The 15,839-nt window shown below is 45.5% G+C and overlaps 1 protein-coding gene across 4 annotated transcripts in view; it reads left to right on the forward strand.

Annotated features, from left to right (window-relative positions):
- Positions 1-15,839, forward strand: part of MINDY3 (MINDY lysine 48 deubiquitinase 3) — a 183,208-nt gene that overhangs the window by 58,466 nt on the left and 108,903 nt on the right. For all 4 annotated transcript variants that reach the window (XM_068235494.1, XM_068235495.1, XM_068235493.1 and 1 more), the window contains one exon: positions 2,813-2,883. In XM_068235494.1, the coding sequence (XP_068091595.1) occupies positions 2,813-2,883 (71 nt within the window). The remainder of the gene's footprint in view (positions 1-2,812; positions 2,884-15,839) is intronic.

The following is a 15,839-nucleotide window of genomic DNA, read 5'->3' on the forward strand; positions in this document are numbered from 1 at the left end:
TCTGTTAGGCTCGCTATACACCAGCAGAACAGAATACCCGAGCATCTCAGGGTGACACTAAACCACTAGGAACGTGTAGGGGACTAAAAGAGACCGAAAAGCCCTCCTACTAAAAAGCATTGCTTAGTCTAATATGCCTCCTTAAAACAGAAGGTATTTGCGATAATTCAGCTTTAAATGAGCAAATGTGGTCTTCCACAATGCATCACTACTGAATATGCAAATGATCTCTGTATGCCCCTGAAGCCAGGCTTACATCCAGAGCCGCTGGTGTATAGCAAGCCTAGAGCTTATAAACACACCAGCAGGGCATAAAGGGATGTTTTGCACTTTTTGTAGTTATTGCATTGTGGGAAACTTCAGTTGTTCATTTCAAGCTGAATTATCACAAATACCTTCTGATTTAAGATGCAAAATTCCATTCATAATCTCCTGTGAGTAATTTATAGAGCTAAGTGGGAGACAAAGGAAAGCGTAGATATGGGGATGGCAGTTCGTGAACTGCTGATTTATGCCTTGGTAGTATAGGGAGTGATTTGGGGGGGGGGGAGAGCCCCTTCTTATTCTACCAATAAATAAATCAGCAGCTTGCACTGTTATGCCCAGATCTTTGCTTTGCTCTTTGTCTTCTCTGATGTCATAAATCATGCACGACTTCAGAGGAACCTAAATAAACATGGAACTTGCACAGTGCTCAGAGGAACACTGTTACACAACACTGTTAAAGTTTGAATCAGTGCCTCAAAGCACCTCTGAATCCAAACAAAACCTGTGCAATAAACATAGAATAAAAGAAGGGAACACCGAGAGCCCAATATAGTGTAGTATGTACAATAATGGGTAATAAGAGGTATAAGAAGTCAGGGTAATGGGTAATAAGAAGTCAGGGTTACCGTATAGGCAACCGCTGTGTAGGCAGGTGAGGAGATTAGACCTGTCCTAACTCAGGATTAAAGAGAATCTGTATTGTTAAAATCGCACAAAAGTAAACATACCAGTGCGTTAGGGGACATCTCCTATTACCCTCTGTCGCAATTTTGCCGCTCCCCGCCGCATTAAAAGTGGTTAAAAACAGTTTTAAAAAATTTGTTTATAAACAAACAAAATGGCCACCAAAACAGGAAGTGGGTTGATGTACAGTATGTCCACACATAGAAAATACATCCATACACAAGCAGGCTGTATACACCCTTCCTTTTTAATCTCAAGAGATCATTTGTGTGTTTCTTTCCCCCTGCAGCTATCTTCCACTGAAGTGTCAGGCTGTTTCTTCCTGCAGAGTGCAGACAGCTCTGCCTGTATGTAATTCCTCTGTATGTGAAAGCCCAGCCAGCTCAGAGGAGGATTCATCCAGCTTGTAAAAGATAATAGAGCAGAGAGAAGCTGCACTAATCTAAATAACACACAGGCAGTGTGCAGAGAGGGGCCTGGAGGGGGGAGATGCATCACAGAGCCACAACACTGAAGAACTTGGCAGCCTTCCAGACACAGGCCGACAAGTCTGACAAGAGAGAGATAAGTTGATTTATTACAGAGATGGTGATAGTAGAAAGTGCTGCAGTAAGCCAGAGCACATTAGAATAGATTTTGGAACTTGTAGGATGGAAGAAAACTGGATGAAATTTTTGTTACGAAGTCCCTTTAAGATGTTGTTCTCTGTAGATAGGGAGAAGAAAAGGGAGATTCAACCCCTCCATCAGGGGTGGATGCTGATATTGTAAGGAGAACAGAGGCGCCAAAAGAATAAAAAGTATTAAAAGCTTTAAAATTCCTCGAGAGGCGGTGGTGAACTCATCTCCCCGAAGTAGACATAATACCGTCCATTTTAATAAAAACAAGTTTATTTATATACTCCAATAAAGAGTGCAACGCGTTTCGCAGGCATATTCCCGCTTCCTCATGCAACAAAAAATATGAGTACACACAGTACAGTCTCAAGGTCACGATAAGCGCCTTGGTGAAATAAACATATTTTCGAAATACTTACCTCCCGTATAATCAGCCCAGTATCCTTTCTTCTTCCTCCACGGTCCAGTTCGGTCACTCCCACACGTACAATATAATCAAGCTACCCAATCACACTCTCCAGCGCTGATCTCCATGGCAACGGCTACGTTATGTGACCTGTTGGTACGCACCAGCGTGTCACATGAGGCTGCCATCACCATGGAGATTGCCTGTGGAAAGTGCGATTGGGTGAGTTACCACCTGATCCCACCCAGTGCCCGCTTTTTCCGAAGGGAGGGAGACTGACACTCTTCTAGAGGAATGCGGCACGCAGCCAGAAAAGTTTGCCCACCCATGTGCTAGGCCAATTAGTACCACAATTTAAACCATAGAAAGAAAAAAATGTTCAAACCGCACCACTTGTTTAAAATCTGTATCACAATATTTATTAAATCAATCAACAATCTGTGCAAATAATGTGTTAAAACCAAAATGTACGATCTCCTTTCTTGTCTGATAAGCAGTTATCTAGCATTCCAGAGGGGTTCACAGTGAAGCCCCTCTGTTTCAGAATCCTGGTTCAGTAACGTGGTCTAAAGTGCTCAACTTGAATTTGAGAATCCTCTCTACAGGCAGCAAACCTAACGCTTGTTCCAAATAAAACAGAAAACGACCTGAAAGTCTGGTTACAGCACAGAGTTAAGATATCTTTTCATGGCAGAATGTGTTTTGAGCTTTAGGCTGTATTGTTGTGTAATTTTACAGGAATCTGTATAGCCCTGAAACACACAGTTCTAATAGTTCTGCTAGTTTGTCTGGTCTTTAGAAATGCTTCACCGTGTGTGTTTTTCTGTTCCCCCCCCAGAGCTGCTTGGTATTCACAGCCAGGCCCAGGTTGGGTTCCTGACACTGATGGAGTCCCTGCGCTATTGCAAGGTAAGTCCTTTTTTCCATCGCAGTCTCCTCCTAATCGATCTATTACTGCAATAAGCTTCAGCTCAATGCCTGATGTCCTCAGACTCGTGTGATCCAATAAAACACTATTCCAGGCTCGGCATCGGTTTTGAGAGCGCTACAGGACTCTTTTACTTCTAGTGTACCTGAGACAGGGGAAAAGGTTCTATGTTACTTCTGGTGGCTTCTTCAAGCCCTTGTAGCCTTACAGGGGCCTCTGTTTCCTCTCTGTCTCCTCCGTTGACCTGCTCTGCCCCTCTGAAATCTGCCTGATTGTACCAGGCTACTGCTCATGTGCAAACCCCTCCCAGCGGCAGGAGCACGGTCGAGTAGGGGTGCGGCTCTTGCCACTCATGCACAGTAACCCAATGGAGCTGACTGGGAGGAAACGGAGAGACCTGTAAGGCTAGGGGAGCTAGAGGAAACCTCAAATAAGTAAAATAGAACTTTACTTTAATGGGAAGTTTTTGCCCTACGGGGTTATGCCACTAATTGGTTTTTAAAGGATACCAGAGCCCAAACACAGATAAAAAAGGGGGAGCAGGCATGTCCTGATGCTTACCGCTCCCCCTGTTCTCCTTCCTGCCTTCTCCTGTAGCTGCTATTGCCCCGTGGCCCCGTCTTCTGGTTGGCCGGGTCAGGGGCACTGAACACGCACGCTGGGTCAATCACATCACGGACAGACGCAGTCGGCGTTACAGTGGGGAAGCCTGGAGGGCGCCCATGGATCTGTGAGATGTGCTGTTTTTTATTCTTTTATCTGGTACGCAATTCTGATTGTGGGTTCTTATCTGTATTAAAGAAGATTTTGTGCCATGAGAGGTGGCTGTTTTTACATCTTTTATAGATCCTATTGCTGATGCATATTGAGGAATCTATTGATGTGCCTGTTTGAAAGATTACCTTCGGTGAGCAGGGAAACGGAGGGGGGGGGGGGGGGAGTGTGACCCCCAAACCTGCACGTGGTGATAGGAAATCCCTTGCACAAAGTGTGTGTTAAAGAGAATCTGTATTGTTAAAATCGCTCAAGAGTAAACATACCAGTGCGTTAGGGGACATCTCCTATTACCCTCTGTCACAATTTCGCCGCTCCCCGCCGCATTAAAAGTGGTTAAAAACGGTTTTAAAAAGTTTGTTTGTAAACAAACAAAATGGCCACCAAAACAGGAAGTAGGTTGATGTACAGTATGTCCACACATAGAAAATACATCCATACATAAGCAGGCTGTATACAGCTTTCCTTTTGAATCTCAAGAGATCATTTGTGTGTTTCTTTCCCCCATGCACTGAAGTTTCAGGCTGCTCTTTTCTTCCTGCAAACAGCTTTGCCCTTGTTTGTAATTCCTCAGTATGTGAAAGCCCAGCCAGCTTAGAGGACGATTTATCCAGCTGATTAGAGCAGCTTCTCTCTTCTCTCTTATCTAAATAATACACAGGCAGTGTGCATAGAGGGGCCAGAAAGGGTGAGTTCATAGCAGAACCACAACACTGAAGAACTTGGCAGCCTTCCAGACACAGGCCGACAAGTCTGACAGGGGAAAGATACATTGATTTATTACAGAGACAGTGATAGTATAAAGTGCTGCAGTTAGCCAGAACACATTAGAATAGCTTTTGGAACATGTAGGATGATAAAAAACAGGATGCAGTTTTTGTTACGGAGTCTCTTTAAGCACAGGGTGTACTAGCGCTAAGGGATTATGCACTGTGTCTTTATCTCTCTGACCTAGGTATATGCAATCTTGGCACGCTGCAGGAATTTTTGGACGCGCTGCTGTGATCAGAACTTGGGTCAGGAGCACTGCTGCTTTCTGGCCAGGCTGCACACATGCTAGAGCACGCAACCTCTGCCGGCATGCGTACGTCACACACAAGCACAGATCGCTCCCGGCTGGTGGTTCCCGTACTGATGTACGAGTCTCGGCAGAGGTTGCGTGCTATAGCAATTTTGCAGCTCGGCCAGAAAGCCGCAATGCACCCGACCCAGCTGTCCACAAGACAGGACCACAGGGCAATTGCAAATACAGGAGCGGCAGAAAGAACGCGGGGGGGGGGGGTGAGCATCAGGACAGCTCACCATACATGCCTGCTCCTGTTGTTTCTCATCTGTGCTTGGGTTCTGGTATCCTTTAAATGGATGCCCCTGCAGCATTAGTTAAGGCTGCACTGCCGCATTCTGTGTATAGCCGTAATGGTTTAGTGGCAGTTGATGCTTAAAAATAACTGTGGGGCCACAAGAATAACTATATTTAATTTCTAAGTAGAGTTAATCTCCCAATAGGTAAAAGAAAAAATCCATGATTACCCCTAAAAGAAACCTGTAGGGAATAGAAGTGCCCAATATGGGTACTTGCCTAGAAAGCGGGAAGGATCTGTATCCATCAGAGGCTTCCTCCATCCTCCTCCACCAGGCCAGTGTCCCCGGGAGAAAGCCAAGCCTGAGCGGGTCCGTACTACTGCACAGGCGCAGTGCGGCGGCACGGCGGGGGTCTCGGGAAACGCAGGAGGATGAGAGAAGTCTCTGGAGGAGCCTCTCCTGAGGTAAGTATCTAAGTTGTTCATTGCAAACCTCACTTTAAAGAGAACCCGAGGTGGGTTTGAAGAATATTATCTGCATACAGAGGCTGGATCTGCCTATACAACCCAGCCTCTGTTGCTATCCCAAACCCCCCTAAGGTCCCCCTGCACTCTGCAATCCCTCATAAATCACAGCCACGCTGCTGACAAACAGCTTGTCAGAGCTGGCTGTGTTTATCTCTATGGTGTCAGTCTGCTGCTCTCCCCGCCTCCTGCAGAACTCCAGTCCCCGCCTGCATCCCTTCCCTCCCTGCTGATTGGAGGGAAAGGACGAGGGCAGGGACCGGAGCTATGCAGGAGGCGGGGGAGCAGCTGAGACTGACACTACAGATGTAAACACAGCCTCACAGCACGGCTGTGATTTATGAGGGATTGCAGAGTGCAGGGGGACCTTACAGGGGTTTGGGATAGCAACATAGGCTGGACTGTATAGGCAGATCCAGCCTTTGTATGCAGATAACATTCTTTAAACACACCTCAGGTTCTCTTTAAACCTTTACTTTACTTTAAAAAGGCCCTTAAAGAGGAACTTCAGCCTAAACAAACATACTGTCACTAAATTACATTAGTTATGTTAATTAAAATAGATGGCTAATATAATTTCTTACCCACCCTGTTTTATAAGAACAGGCAAATGTTTGTGATTTCATGAGGGCAGCCATCTTTTTGGTTGAAAGGAGGTGACAGGGCGCATGAGACACAGTTCCAACTGTCCTGTGTGCTGATCACCCCTCCCAGTTGCTAGGCAACGTGAACAACATAGGAAATCCCATCATGCTCTACACAGCATCAGGGGAAAAAATGCAGCTAAAAATGATGCTTTGGTAAGAAAAACAAAGTTCTGATGCTGTGAAACTGTTAAAAAAACACCAAGCCTTTTCAGTGCTGCGGAGTAGATTTTTAGTCCGGAGGTTCACTTTAAGTGAGAGGTATATGGAGGCTGCCATAGTTAATTCCTTTTTAAAGTGGACCTGAATTCCAAACTTCCTCTCTGTTCTAAAAGATAAGCAACAGCATATTAGCTTTTACAGAAAAACATTTCTTTGTTACAGCTGATACAGTTCCTGCAATAAATCTGCACTATGTCTACTTCTTGCTTTCGTGGAAACAGACATAGGGTGAACACCTCGCATTTATAAATTAGCTGCTCTGCCTAGGCAGCCAGCAGACACGACTGAGAGATCAAATTACACTTGTGATTAGTCGCAGATGAAGTGGGGATTAGACGGGCTAAACTCTCTAAATACATACAGGGTGCATTTCTCTATGTTTTACTTTTGTCCTGTGCAAGAGTTCAGGTCCACTTTAAACAATACCAGTTGCCTGGCAGCCCTGCTGGTTTCTTTGGCTGCAGTAGAATCTGATTAACACCTGAAACAAGCATGCAGCTAATCTTGTCAGATCTGACAATACTGTCAGAAACACCTGATCTGCTGCATGCTTGTTCACGGTCTATGGCTAAAAGTATTAGTGGCAGAGGCTCAGCAGGACAGCCAGGCAACTGGTATTGCTTAAAAGGAAATAAATATGGCAGCCTCCATATCCCGCTCACTTCAGAACAGGGGTAGTATTGGGACAGGTGAGGGAGGATAGGATAAGGTGATATAGAATGGACAGTGCCATGATATCCTTGGTTAATTTAATAACTGGAGCTCATTTAATCACTGGTCTGTCTAACGTGTATCTGCACACAGCACATCTGTTTTATTGCCCACATTTAGAGTCGCACAGCTGAACTTACACTTTAAATGGAACCATTTGTGCTGGCGGTTTCTAGGCGGTAGACAGGCCAGGCTGGGGAAGGGTCCTCAGAGAGTAGATCAGCTCCGTCCGGTGTTTTGGATAATAGCGCTATTTCCCGGTGTGATCTCAGGTGATGGATCCCCTGTTAGTTCCTCCTCATTACGTACAGCCCCCATTCTCGGGTGTTCTATGCTGCGGATATTATATTCCATAGACAAGAGCTCCGCTGTTCTGTGCTGCACCGGTGTAGGTGTTAATGCAAGCTCCTGTAATGCGATCGGCCTTCTGTTAGTTTTGTGGTTAAGTCATCACTCCGCACTTCCTCTCTGCTATGGAATTGGAATATATGAATCCTTAGAGCCAGGTGGATGCTCGGCATTTTTGATTATTAGTGACTGGACTTCTGACTGCACAGATAATCTGAGGCCGGTTTCAGACTGGTGACTGGCATTGATTATTAGTGACTGGACTTCTGACTGCACAGATAATCTGAGGCCGGTTTCAGACTAGTGACCGGCGTTGACGGTTTTTTACTGGACTTCTGACTGTACAGATAGACTGAGGCCGGTGTCAGACTGGCGACCGGCGGTGGACAAGTGTTGCGGTGCGATTCACACACCGCAACGCTAAAAATAGCCTTTGGGGGTTACCTTGGAAACGCATGGTAATCTCCTATCAGGCTGCAGGCCAAACAGGAAGTGTAGCTCACTTTCTGTACCCGAAGTAAGAATTGCGCAGAAGTGTATTGAAAAAATGTGCGCATGCGAACGCTACACAATTTAAAAAAAAAATGTATCCCCAGAGACTTACACGGCTTCTGGTTCACCGCACGTCACCACACATGCTGGCCACAGTATGCTGCCGCTTCTGCGTTGCCTGCGCGGGAAATAGGAGACTTTCATCGCACCACGCAGGCACAAAATGCCCCATAGAATTACAATGACGTAGCATTACCCGGTGGCTAAACAGGTTAATGCAACGTGCCAGTGTGAAAAGGGCCTAAAGCTAAATACCCATCAGCAGATATGGTCAGCTGGATTGGGGATCACTGACGACGAACGATCGTTTCCCAGAACTATATGTCCGAGTCTGCATTTACAGAGGCGCTAGGCTGAGTCATAGGCACTTGTTGCTGTATGCTGATCCCCTATTGCCTGATGAAGCGAGGCCACGCCTGCGAAATGTGTTGCTTTGACCCTTTGGAGTGTGTATATAAATACATTTGCTTTTTGATATAATATCAACCTGTTTATGTGTCTGCTTGGAGGAGGTAAGTCCACCACTGCCTCCCCCGGTTTTGTTTTGTTTTTTTAACTTTTAGCTACTTTTTATTCTTTTGCCGCCTCAGTTCATTTGTACATTGTTTGAATCTGCATTCGTCATTTACGGCGGAACGATCCTCAACTACTTAATCGGACATGTTAGTCATTCACAAACGAACGATCACCGTGGGTTTTGTGCATCGTTATACATCCTTTAACTTATTTTCGTTAAACGAGGTTGCGTGATATTGTGACAAAAAATATTTCCTTGCGAAAATTGAGCAACTTTTTGGCGCAGAAATTGAATGCAGGCGAGGTTCGAAATCTATTGGGTGGGTGGGGCAGAAATAGATCGCTCTCCGATCAGATCTCGATCAGAGAGATCCCATCTGCCAGTGTATGATCACCTTTAGGGCTGATATGAGGTCTATGGATAAGCATGCAGGAAATCTGAATCTCAAATGAGTTGAATTTCAGGCAGATAATCCCCAGAATGCAGAATGTTTCCTATATACGGGTCTCAGGGAAGCGGCTCTCCCTCACAGTGTTTACATTCTTTCTCTTCCACTTAAACGTAACTTCATTATTGGAAATGTCCTGTAAATGAGTCATAACCACAAGCTAAATACATCCTCTCTTTAATTACGGGCTGCCCAGCCACCCTCGCTCCTGATAATTGTGCCTGATTACTGTATGTAATAAACCGCAGCCTAGCACAATGCATGTGGACTCCATAGCAAGGATACGGCCTCGGCTAGTGCTTGGCCAGCTCTAGTCCTTTGCTCGAAAAGATCATCAGGGGGGTCTGTATGGCTGATATTGTGGTGAAGCCCCTCCCACAGTGTGAGGTCATGACCTTGGTCCTGACAGTTTGCGGTCTGTGAACCTTGTTGCATTGTGGGAAATAACCGCTGTTTCCAACTGCCAAGCAACCACTATCTCCCTCTGTGCCTAGAACTCTCAGTAAGGAACATTCCGTACAGATCATATGGCAGATGATGTCACCACCACCAGTGATACATTTCAGAATGTAAATCAGGGAGAGGAAAGATTTTACAATGGACAAACACTGGGTAAATAATCAATATAATATTGTAAAAATAAGAAATGTTATTCATTGTTGTTTTCACTACAGTACCTTTTCAAAGTGGACCTGAACTCTTGCGCAGGACAGAAGGAAAACAGAGAATTGCACCCTGTGTGTATTTAGAGAGTTTAGCCTGTCTAATTCCCCCTCATCTGTGACTAATCTCAATGGTAATTTGATCTCACAGCTGTGTCAGCTGGCTGCCCTGGCAGAGCAGCTACTTTGTAAACAGAGGATGTTAACCCTATGTCTGCTTCCATGAAAGCAGGAAATAGACACACTGCAGATTAATTGCAAGATCGGTATCAGCTTTAACAAACGTTTTCTTTAAAGGCTATTATGCTGTTGCTTATCTTTTAGAGCAGAGAGGAAGTTCTGAATTCAGGTCCGCTTTGAATACAACAGTAGCGCATTCTTTTTGGAAGGTTCTCGGCAGAGTCTATTTTAGCTACTCCTGGTTCCTTCCATCACAACATACATGTTAAAGAGAACCAGAGACGAAGCACCCTTGTGTATTTTACCATATACAGGGTCTTCTCAAAAAATTAGCATATTGTGATAAAGTTCATTATTTTCTGTAATGTACTTATAAACATTAGACTTTCATATATTTTAGATTCAAATACACACAACTGAAGTAGTTCAGGCCTTTTATTGTTTTAATATTGATGATTTTGGCATACAGCTCATGAAAACCCAAATTTCCTATCTCAAAAAATTAGCATATTTCATCCGACCAATAAAAGAAAAGTGTTTTTAAAACAAAAAAAGTCAACCTTCAAATAATGATGTTCAGTTATGCACTCAATACTTGGTTGGGAATCCTTTTGCAGAAATGACTGCTTCAATGCGGCGTGGCATGGAGGCAATCAGCCTGTGGCACTGCTCAGGTGTTATGGAGGCCCAGGATGCTTCGATAGCGGCCTTAAGCTCATCCAGAGTGTTGGGTCTTGTGTCTCTCAACTTTCTCTTCACAATATCCCACAGATTCTCTATGGGGTTCAGGTCAGGAGAGTTGGCAGGCCAATTGAGCACAGTAATACCATAGTCAGTAAACCATTTACCAGTGGTTTTGGCACTGTGAGCAGGTGCAGGGTCATGCTGAAAAATGAAATCATCATCTCCATAAAGCTTTTCAGCAGATGGAAGCATGAAGTGCTCCAAAATCTCCTGATGGCTAGCTGCATTGACCCTGCCCTTGATAAAACACAGTGGACCAACACCAGCAGCTGACATGGCACACCAGACCATCACTGACTGTGGGTACTTGACACTGGACTTCAGGCATTTTGGCATTTCCCTCTCCCCAGTCTTCCTCCAGACTCTGGCACCTGGATTTCCGAATGACATGTAAAAGTTGCTTTCATCTGAAAAAAGTACTTTGGAACACTGAGCAACATTCCAGTGCTGCTTCTCTGTAGCCCAGGTCAGGCGCTTCTGCCGCTGTTTCTGGTTCAAAAGTGGGTTCATGCTTCCATCTGCTGAAAAGCTTTATGGAGATCAAGATTTCATTTTTCAGCACGACCTGGCACCTGCTCACAGTGCCAAAACCACTGGTAAATGGTTTACTGACTATGGTATTACTGTGCTCAATTGGCCTGCCAACTCTCCTGACCTGAACCCCATAGAGAATCTGTGGGATATTGTGAAGAGAAAGTTGAGAGACGCAAGACCCAACACTCTGGATGAGCTTAAGGCCGCTATCGAAGCATCCTGGGCCTCCATAACACCTGAGCAGTGCCACAGGCTGATTGCCTCCATGCCACGCCACATTGAAGCAGTCATTTCTGCAAAAGGATTCCCAACCAAGTATTGAGTGCATAACTGAACATAATTATTTGAAGGTTGACTTTTTTAGTTTTAAAAACACTTTTCTTTTATTGGTCGGATAAAATATGCTAATTTTTTGAGATAGGAAATTTGGGTTTTCATGAGCTGTATGCCAAAATCATCAATATTAAAACAATAAAAGACTTGAACTACTTCAGTTGTGTGTATTTGAATCTAAAATATATGAAAGTCTAATGTTTATAAGTACATTACAGAAAATAATGAACTTTATCACAATATGCTAATTTTTTTAGAAGACCCTGTATATCAGTAAGAACATTAGAGAAAACACTTACCATGCTCCGTTTCATCCTCACTGCTAAAAGTGTCTGTTATCAGCTGTGATAAGAATCCCAGACTGAGCATTCAGTCTGGCTTTGCAGGAAATAATTATAGCTGAGTCATTATAGCAGAGCCACAAGGGGGCAGGCTTGGGCTTAAAAAAGACACCAGAGAAGACAGACTCAGCTATAATCTTTCTGTAGCAAAGCTAGACTGAGTGCTCAGTCGGGGATTCTTATCAGAGGTGATGACAGTCAGATTAAACAGTGAACAATAAAACAAAGAGCAGATTAGGTGTTTACTGTCATGTTCCCACTGATTTATAAGGTAAAATACAAGAGGGTGCTTCATCTCTGGTTCTCTTTAAAGCCAAGTAGTGAACTAATTTACAGCTGATGGTTTATATAAGTGCGGCTGATGGTTTATATAACCTATGATATGTAAGGCACATGTATGAGCATAAGAATACATGCAGCTGAGGAGGCCTCACACTGCTTTCCATGGAAGTCTATAAAAGGAGAAGAATTTCCTCGTTTAAGATTAGTTTTTTATATATATACGCCATCAAAGAGGAACCTCAACACCTTTCAGCGGCTTCCAAGCCTTTAATGTGCTCCCTAACGAAACCCACGCCAGATACTTCTACAGATACTAAACCTGGTGCGTCTATAGTGTACGGGCATTTTATGGCCCTTCCTTTCCCCCATTATGTTTCCCATGTGCCTCATGTGTTCTGGTGTCCCCCTGTGTCATTCTTTTTTTGTCCCCCTGTGTCCTCTGGTGTCCCCATGTCCTCTTGTGTCCCTCTGTGTCATTCTGTCCCCGTGTCCTCTGGTGTCCCTTTATGTCCTCCAATGTCATGCTCTGTCCCCCTGTGTCCTTCTGTCCCTCTGTCTCCCTCTATGTCATTCTCTGTCCCCTCTGGTGTCCTGTGTCATTCTCTGTCCCCCTGTGTCCCTCTGTCATTCTCTGTTCCCTCTGGTGTCCTCCTGTGTCATTTTCTGTCCCCCTGTGTCCTCTGGTGTCATTCTGTCCCCTGGTGTCCCCCGTGTCATTCTCTGCCCCCCGTGTCCTCTGGTGTCCCTGTGTCATTATCTGTCCCCCTGTGTCCCCCTTTGTGCGGTGTCTTCATGTCCCATTAACATCCGTGAATAAGGAGACCCCCAGAAAGCGATCTAGTGCTGTAAACCGTGCGCTGAACCAGCGCTGAGTGAGAGATAAGGACGTGCATAAGGAAATATGACAGATCGCTGCAGAAGCACTTTGGATAGCTTACCGAAGAGGAAGAAAATGCAGCGCGAATGCCACCGCTACCGTGCATCTTTCTCCCGGTTAGATGGTGAACAAGCCTTAGACCAACCAGGTGGAGGACCGCTGCCCCATACAGTCAATCACAGCGCTCACGGCTACTGCCGGTTTGTTACACTACCCGATAGTCCCGCGGGCGGGATCATGCTCGTCATTGCAGCCAATCACTGCACTCCCTCAGTAGCTGGTATAGTCCGAAAAATACGGCGTTCAGGAAAAGGGAAAAGGCTAGCTAATTAGAAACTGGGGCTTTTGTTTATTTACAGCTGACCTGCTCTCAGAACTTCCTCTCTGCTCTAAAAGATAAACAGCATAATAACCTTTACAGAAAAACATTTCTTTGTTACAGCTGATACAAATCCAGCAATAAATCTGTAGTGTGTCTACTTCCTGCTTTCATGAAGCAAACATAGGGTTAACATTCTGTTTACACATTAGCTGCTCAGCCAAGGCTGCTGAGATTCCTGAGCTGACTCAGCTGAGAGATCAAATTACAACTTGTGATTAGTCATAGATGAGGAGTAATTAGACTGGCTAAACTCTCTAAATACATACAGGGTGCATTGCTCTGTTTTCCTTTTGTCCTGTGCAAAAGATCAGGTCCATTTTTAGTAAAATTGGCCACTGCAGCTTTTAAGGCCAAGCTGCAGGGCCGCACAACACTGCACACAAGTGATTCCTCCCCCCCCCCCCCCCTTTTCTCCCCACCAACAGAGCTCTCTGTTGGTAGGGTCTGATCGCTCCCCCCATGTTTGTTTTTTTTATTATAAATATTATTGTTTGTTTGTTTTTTTCTTATAAAAATCCCTGTTTTTTTAAAACCCTTCCCTCCCTCCCCACAGCCAGCCAATTACGGCGATCGGCTGTCATAGGCTTCTGCCTATGAGAGCCGATCGCTCTCTTGTCCCCCAGGGGGACAGCCGTGTCACATGGCTGTCCCCAGTGCAGCGCTGCTGCTGATCGCAGCATGAGATGCGCGTGCAGCGTGCGCGCGATCTCATGCAAATTACAGCCCAAGGACTTTACGCCAATCGGCGTTAGGCGGTCCTGGTGCTGCTGCCGCAGCCACGCTCATCGGCGTGACGCGGTCGGAAAAAGGTTAAGGTTAAGTGTATAAAGATAGAAACCTTTTTAACAATGGCCGAAAGCTTACTCTTATATATACTGTACCTTTAGGCTGCTTCCACACAGGGACGTTACAGGCGCACGTTAGTGCGGCCTGTAACGATCCCCCAACGCACAGCAATGTAACACAAGTGGGCTGTTCACACTGCCCACGTTGCGTTACATGTAACGCTGCACGTTGTAGTGAAAGTGCAGCATGCTGTGCGTTCTAGCGGCTTTAGCCACGTTAGACTGTTTGCACATGCTCAGTGGGGGGCAGAGAGGAGGCGGGGAGATGCCGCTACAGTAGCCGCTCACATGGCTACTTAATATGCACTGCACTGGCGGCCGCTGATTGGCCGGCGGGACCACGTGATGCGGAGTGTCTTGCTCCGCATCACGTGGTCCCGCCGGCCAATCAGCGCCACTCTGGGAGACCTTATGCGGATAGAGCCGCCTAAAGCGGCTCACTAACCGTCCTCTCCTGCACCAGCATGCGTTGCGTTAGGGGCACGTTATGCGACCATAACGTCCCCTAAAACGCAACGTCTTGGTGTGTAAGTAGCCTTAAAGTTAGCCAATACATGGTAGCATCCTGACTCCAAACTTCTTGCTTTTAATGATGGCTAACACAGTACAATATACTACTGCTACTTTTTAACATGTTAGTATACTTATAGTTTGAAATGTGTTATAATGGGGCACTGATCAGTCATAGTACTTCTATTATTCATTTTATCCCCAATTTTGGTTACGCACTAAATTCGTAAGAAAAGTCCGCACACCACAATCAAGGATCTGCATTTTAATGTTCCGTCAAGACAAGACAAATAACATTTATATTGGACTTTTTTCCTAACAGACTCAAAGCGCTAGAGCTGCAGCCACTAGGGTGCGCTCTATAGGCAGTAGCAGTGTTAGGGAGTCTTGCCCAACGTCTCCTGACTGATTAGGTGCTGGCGTACTGAACAGGAAGAGCCGAGATTCCAACCCAGGTCTCCAGTGTCAGAAGCATAACCCCTAACCAGTAGACTATCCAGCCACTGTACACCATAACATCAACTGACCGTTATGTCAGGCATCGTTTCGGGGCCTCATAGGGTCCCCTTTCTCAAGGCATCCTACAGATTAAAAAATCAAACGGGAACCATGATGCATCACTTCAGATCAGTGAGCGAATATGCCAATCATTCCTTGGTATCTTTCAGGGATACACCCAGAAACTCTGATGTACAAGTAGTGACCGGTTAACAGACACAGAACATTTATATCGCGCTTTTCTCCTTGCGGACTCAAAGCGCCAGAGCTGCAGCCACTAGGACGCGCTCTATAGGCAGTAGCAGTGTTAGGGAGACTTGCCTAAGGTCTCCTACTGAATAGGTGCTGGCATACTGAACAGGTAGAGCCGAGATTCGAACCCTGGTCTCCCATGTCAGAGGCAGAGCCCTTAACCATTACACTATCCAGCCACTTAACAAATGAGACGGGGACTGTAGGTTCGTTTTGAACCTGAATCTGTTCTTAAGTCGGAACACTGTGCCTTCTCTGTCCCCTGTACCTCCTCTGTGATCCCCTGTGCCTCCAGTGTCCCCCTCTGTGTCACCTCTGCCCTCTGTATCTGCTTATACAAGCTTAAGGGCTGCACATTAAAGGCTTGGAAGCCACTGAAAGGTGTTGAGGTTCACACTACAAGAGCTTTGGGGGATTTTTACAAAATCACATCGCTCCAGTGTGAACACATACAT

The sequence above is a fragment of the Hyperolius riggenbachi genome, chromosome 5, assembly GCF_040937935.1.
Source record: "Hyperolius riggenbachi isolate aHypRig1 chromosome 5, aHypRig1.pri, whole genome shotgun sequence".
In the NCBI taxonomy this organism is placed as follows: domain Eukaryota; kingdom Metazoa; phylum Chordata; class Amphibia; order Anura; family Hyperoliidae; genus Hyperolius; species Hyperolius riggenbachi.